General features: G+C 34.4%; 1 protein-coding gene across 1 annotated transcript; it reads left to right on the forward strand.

Annotated features, from left to right (window-relative positions):
- Positions 1-449: 449 nt before the first annotated feature.
- LOC125680259 (beta-1,3-galactosyltransferase 1-like) lies at positions 450-4,402 on the forward strand. The gene has a single exon (XM_056156290.1). The coding sequence runs from the start codon at positions 3,082-3,084 to the stop codon at positions 4,282-4,284; it is 1,203 nt and encodes a 400-aa protein (XP_056012265.1). The 5' UTR covers positions 450-3,081; the 3' UTR covers positions 4,285-4,402.
- The last annotated feature ends 2,519 nt before the right edge of the window (positions 4,403-6,921 follow it).

The raw sequence follows: 6,921 nt of genomic DNA on the forward strand, positions 1-6,921 counted from the left end.
TGAAATTTCAAAGCTCTATCTCTTATTGTTCAAAAGTTATTATCAAGGTTAAAGTTTTCAAAAAGTAGGTCAAACTCCAAGGTCACGGGGTCAAAAATGTTGGTACCCACGGAATGGTCTTGTCACAAGAAATACTCATGTGAAATATCAAAGCTCTATCATTTATTATTCAAAAGTTACTAGCAAGGTTAAAGTTTCCAAAAAGTAGGTCAAACTCCAAGGTCACGGGGTCAAAAATGTTGGTACCCACGGAAAGATCTTGTCACAAGGAATACTCATGTGGAATTTCAAAGCTCTATCTTTTATTGTTCAAAAGTTATTAGCAAGGTTAAAGTTTCAGACAGAATGACAGAATTACAGACAGGACAAAAACAATATGCTCCCCGATCTTCGATCTCGGGGGCATAAAAATCAAATAATTTTTACAAACAATATTTACAAAAACAGATTCACGTAGTTTACTTTCCAAACTCCTATTCACATTCCAGGAGAGCACTTGAATAGATTGTCTGATTCCCCAGTATACCTCATGTCCATCACAAACGTGTCGGGTGGTAGGGGTTTGTAGAGTATTCCGTTTACGTACTGTGTATTGGATACTAATCGTGTTCTTTGTCCTCAGTTTTTCTTCTCCCTAATCCCTCTGATCAGCTCTTTCCGCTGCTCAACAATTTCTGGTGGAAATTGTTCATTTATGAAAGAATTCGTCCCTTTTAGAGAGGTTGACCGCGATTTAGGACGTTGCTTGAAGTCGTTGAATTTCGCTACGATGGACATATGTACATCTAAATGATTTCTGGAAAGGGGTGTAAAGTGTTTTATAGCCTTTCATTATTGTGTTGGTGTGTTTTGACATGAATACATGTGACCCTTTCTACTTGGTATATGTGATTGATATGTGCATTTTGGGTTTTTTGTTCAGTTTTTCTTCTTTCTTGCTTGACAAGTGTGTTCAACTATAGATAATAAGTTTTATTTCGGTTGTATTCTAAAAATGTTTCATGAACTATTAAACTAGAACACAGTAGTAAGTTTTTTGTTGTTTTTTTTTTTATTATTATTAAATATCAGTTGTTGTGAATGATAGGCTTTACAGTTTCCATTCCTTTCTATAGCATTTGGTCAGCGTCCGCCTTGCGTTAACAATTGAACACTTTGAACTTAATCTCCCAATAACCGCCCCCTTATTTTCCCTTCTTTTCCATTTCTCTGTTTTGTTGGTTTATTATGCATGCCCTATATAATTATCATCATTGTACTTTGTGTGATGTATTATCTTTTTACTTCAAACAATTTGAAATATTATTATCAGTTATCAAATACGTTGTAATCTCTCAATTTATAATTATGTGGACATTACATATACGTTGTACCTAGGGCATATATAGACTCTGCCTGCTGCCAAATGAATCCTAATCATGTTATACAAAATAAGATACTGTATTATCAAAAACACTTTAAACTTCTGATAACTACCATTACAATTCTTTTAAAATTTTCAAACACTGCCTAAACTTCACAACTTTTCAAAAATCTTCTATGCAACCTCGCACCTGAAAGAAAAATCAATTGCATATATATAGTCATGTAGAGCAGGAAGGCCTTTACTAAAATTGTAAACTTCATGATCTTTGGGATAAAGGTTCTGACTCCAGGGTAGGGCCAAACTTGGTATATAGTGTTTATGTGTAAAGCATTTCAATAGCATCTTATTTAAAGCTATTGATAATGAAGAAGCAGGTAACTCTACGAAAATTGTTAATTTCATTATCCCAGGGGTAGGGTTTTGGTTCCCGTGTGGGGCCAAAATTATCATAATGACAATACTTATCATTTCCATTAGTGGAACTCTTCAAATTAAAGGCGCGTAAAGTCGTGCTACCGGGACAACATAGTGTAAATACATTATACTTAGGCATACGTAATATGAATTATGGTATCGAATACATATTATAACCGACTGTAAACCACAACATTGATTAAAATTCTAAAGTCAAATTTAGGAATTGATTATTCTTAAAAGAAAACAGACGATCTTATTAAACTATATGAGGGAGAGAAGCTACTAAATTTGCCAAATCTGACCGTGCCGATATAAAGCATCAATCGCAAGAACTGTGAGGGGAAAAACCTATATGCACATCCAACACAAGAAATTTTCTTGTAATTAATGTGATTAATATGTTTTTAAAGTTATTCTGTCAGACTATGAAGATATTCTATTTTATCATACAATTAGGACAGGTTCATATGGCATGGACTTTGTAATCGTACCCCCCTCACCCCATAAATCTCCATATTTTAGAACATGTATGTATGTGCCACACTGCATTTTTTAAACACGTTTATAACACTAATTAACACACCTAATGCGTTTCCAAACTGCATCTAAGCTAATTTGAAAATTACAAAATATTGATGGACTTGGATGTCCAGAGAACATCATTGTTTGGAATTTTTTAAATAGGTGTGGTGGAGTTTAATTAAGAAACATGTAACATCTTTAATAAGATAGTGTTAGAATATTTAATTGCAGTTTGACTAATGGTAATTTTATCTAAAAATACACCATGTATTTTAACTCTTAAAAAAGGGGGTGGGGGTGCTATGTACGTTTCGTTCCGTTTATGTCCCAGTAATCTCGCACTTGCTCGCGAGATTTATGCAATTTCTTACCAATGACGCACAAGAGTCATCAAAGCGCGATAACTCCAACGAGCTGGTAATGAGAAGTATTGTATTTATCAACGTCATATACAGTATGTTTAACATGTGTTATTTCCTTGCAGAATATGCATTATTCAGTTATACAGACAGAATTTTTTAAAAAGTCAGCTCAGCGCTTTTTAGTACTTTCAGTACTTTGATTTAAACTGATGGGACTTTCCATTGTCGTTCCGGATGGATTATCACTATAATTGTGTACAGGCGTGGGTGTTTTCGCAGCGTTCAGACAGGTTATATAATTTTGTGTGTGCGGTGACCCGGACACGGCACTGTACTTGATCACGCACTGTGAACTGGAAGGTATACTACTGTTAAAATGCCGTGTAAGGAAATGGACGCTCTCTAAAATGAAATATGGCGGAGATCAAATCAAAACTAGGATGTGTTCGGTGCTTTCGTTTTTGTAATGCAACAACCATTATATACCTAATGGCGACTTTATCAACGCTGTGTCTTCTAAATATTTTAACCGTAACCTCTCATCAGGTAAATTTACTCCGGACAGTCAATAAGCAGCTGCATGATGCGGTTTCACAGTTTTACATGAAGTCTCAATCGAATGAAACTTTGACCGTAACACCACAAGGAACAAGGAATATGACAGTGAAAGTTAATTTTACAAGTAAACATCAAACAGCAGGAATAATTCAAAGCATACCGACAAAGGAAACTAGAGACCAACAGACTCTTAAAACATCACAGCGTATAAAGGGGAGACCATTAAACTGCACCGCCTGTTTCCCACACAATTATACCTATGTGTTAGACAATGAAAACATTTGTCAACCGACAGACAGAAGCCCCTCAGTCGACATAATTGTGTTGATCAGCACCATCCACTCTAATGTGGAGAGGCGGAAAGCTTTGCGAGAGACGTGGCTCACTCCCACGAGTCGAAACCAGGGAAGCATACGCTACGTGTTTCTCCTCGGGATGACCTCGAATGTGAATCTTCAAGTTGCTGTAGAAACGGAGAGCGCTACGTATAGGGACATTGTTCAAGAAGATTTTATCGACCACTACAATAATCTAACTTTAAAAACCATGATGGGTTTTAAATGGGCGAGCATCAAATGTAAGGGTGCAAAGTATGTATTAAAAACAGACGATGATATGTATGTGAATTTACCTGCGTTGAAACTAACTCTGAAGAAGTACGACAGTGTTCTTAAAACGTCCATTGGTGGGCAATGTCGTATAAACGAGAGTCCCATTCGGCAAAAAGGGTATAAATGGTATGTCCCCCGAGAAATGTATCCTCCGTCTCAGTTCCCGGGATACTGTTCGGGTACTGGGTACGTTACAAGTATGGATGTGGTCCAGAAAGTGTACGAAGTTTCGAAGCACGTTCCTTTCTTTTACTTGGAGGACGTGTACGTGGGGATCTGTGTTCACAGACTCGGCATGAAAGTCACACGTATTCAGGGATTTAATGCAGGACGCGTTCCACTTGGTTGTAATTACAAAAACTCGTATGTGATAACTTCTCATCAACTTGATCCAAAACTTCTTCGCGCGGCGTGGGCGTTGAAGTGCAATGATGCACTACATTTGTGAGAATTTAACTCGTGGTTGACAGGTTAAGAGATATACAGTTTCTTCATTTGCATGATGGTTACTACACATTGTAAATGTATAACGTGCAATTGATATGTTAAAGGGCATGTGCTTTGAAGATTTTTGTTAGATTAATATGTTGAGTACATGGAAAGCCTACACAGTTTTGTAAACTACATGTACTTTTTAAAAAAATGTTTTAATATTGCTGAAAGCCCATATTTACCACTAAATTTTCTCATAAAACCACCTTTATTTTTGCATTATTTACAAATCTTTACTTAAAAATTTGATGGAAAACATTACTAAAAAAGTTGAAATTCTTTTTTTAAAGATGTGTTTTTATTGGTGCATTTTATCTTTGTATAACAATTTATATTGTTGTTTGATCAAATAATAGAAAATCCCACGTAAACACAGCATTTAATGTCATGGGATACACGAGACTGTCTTCGCATCAGTGAAGTTGTTTCCTGAGAGATTTGCTATTATTTGATCAAACAACAATGTTAATGGGACATGGAATGCATAAAATAAATTGATGTATTTTTGAAATATTTCATTTTTTTAAGTTATTTATTTCTTCCATTAAATTTTTGATTTATTTTAAGTAAACCAAAAATAATGGTGGTTTCATAAATACAACTGGTGGTAAATATAAGATTTTAGCATTATGAAAGCATTTACAAATTCTATAACACAGTTCTGGGGATATCCTCTGTGTCCTATCTGTCCATGACTGTTGGGATAATTTTTTTTAAATTAAGATAATTCATAATTATAGCTTTTCAGCAACAGCTTCAATTTCTGAATGGGTTTCTTGGATAAAGCGTTGTGCATGCCATCGACATGTACAAGTATATGGATTTCTAGTACAACAGTCGCGATGCTGCTCGTCCTGCAAACGAAAATTAAGAACATCTTACTCCTTTTTGGACCCACTAATGAAATACGTATACATTGAACAATGACAGTTAATGAAGAAGTTCATTTTTCATAATTACATTCAATGTTCAAAGCTTTCTCACCCCCCTCTTTTTCAGCCTGCTTAGGTAAATTTGATTTGTCGAGTTTGCTAATTAAAGATATAGAACATCCGTGCTATGAAAAACCTGGACAAAGATGACTATAAAACTCTCTTGTCTTGACCTTTAAAAAATTAGAAAATATAAGTAACGTTTCGATTTCAACATTATTTTATTCATGTATATATAGAAAATACATACATAAATAGGATTAGGCAGCAGGCACAATGCCTATATAAGCCCTTTCCATAGGTCAAAGGTCAGTTATGACAAAATAAAATTAACATAGTAGATGAAAATATAATAAAATGATTGAAAAAAAAAAGAAATTTACAAATAAGAGAAAAAAAATAAACAATTATAAAAAGGGAGGATATGACTATGTGCCGGTTAAGTTAAGAATATAACAATTAATACATACAATATTTTGGATTCAGAAGTACGTGTATGTTTAGCTGTATAGTGAAGTATTGAGTGAGTACATATTTACATACATTTTGCACAAGATTATTAAATACTGAATCTTTTTTCAAAGAAGGAATGAACTGTATCAAATATTTCTGAATTAGTTCTAAAAGATTCGCCATTGACACCATTTAACAATATTTCAACTGTAACAGGGATATTAATAATTGAACTTAAGTTAATCAAGAGAATTTCTCTTTGTGCATTGTAATATGGACATTCCATGAAGAAATGGTAACTATCCCCACATGGATTACCTCAAAGATTACAAGATTGATTACTACTAAGACAATGATTAAAGAGATGCGCATTAAGATTGCTAGCCTGATTGCGAAGTTGGCAATGTATGATATTTACTGTACGATTACCATGATTATATAATTTAATATATGTATTTCTTGCCGGTTTTTTAACTTTGTTTTTGAAAGATGTAATGGAAGGTGATTTTGTTATGTCTTAAGGAAGGTTATTCCAGAGTTTTATTGTTTATATAACTAACGTTGAATGTACATGTAAAAAGTCGTGATGAATGTAATGTAATGTTATAAATTTATTATGATTGTATATTTATATAGCGCTTTATCTAATCAGCATAATTAACGTAAAACACTTTATATGTAAAAACAAAGTGAAACAAAGAACTATATATATATATATATATATATATATATATATATATATATAGAGGACTTCAAAGTTCGATGGTCACGCCAAAGTGCGATGGTCTGCGCCAAACCCCGATGGTGTGACACGTCAAAGTGCGATGGTCTACACTCATGCGCCAAAGTGCGATGGTCTGACACGCCAAAATGCGATGGTGTGACACGCCGAAATCCACGATACAGTGTTTTGGTACAGACTGAACAAACCGTGTGTTGTTTCACCAAATATCAGTGCAAAATCCATGCACAGAAATAAGAATAAGAACTTATTATATTACCATTTAGTTGTCGTGTTATTAAACACAACATTTTCCAACGTGGAATCATATGGAATGCTTTGCATCATAGCATACCCCTAGGGATTTATTACGTGTACGTCAAAGTAATAAATGATCATGAATTAAAGAATGTTTGGGCGAAGTAGATAGTTCGACAACAAATGTATGTTTTCGTTCTCACTATCCCCAACAGTGTAAACCTTGACG

Source organism: Ostrea edulis, chromosome 2 (assembly GCF_947568905.1).
Source record: "Ostrea edulis chromosome 2, xbOstEdul1.1, whole genome shotgun sequence".
In the NCBI taxonomy this organism is placed as follows: Eukaryota; Metazoa; Mollusca; class Bivalvia; order Ostreida; family Ostreidae; genus Ostrea; species Ostrea edulis.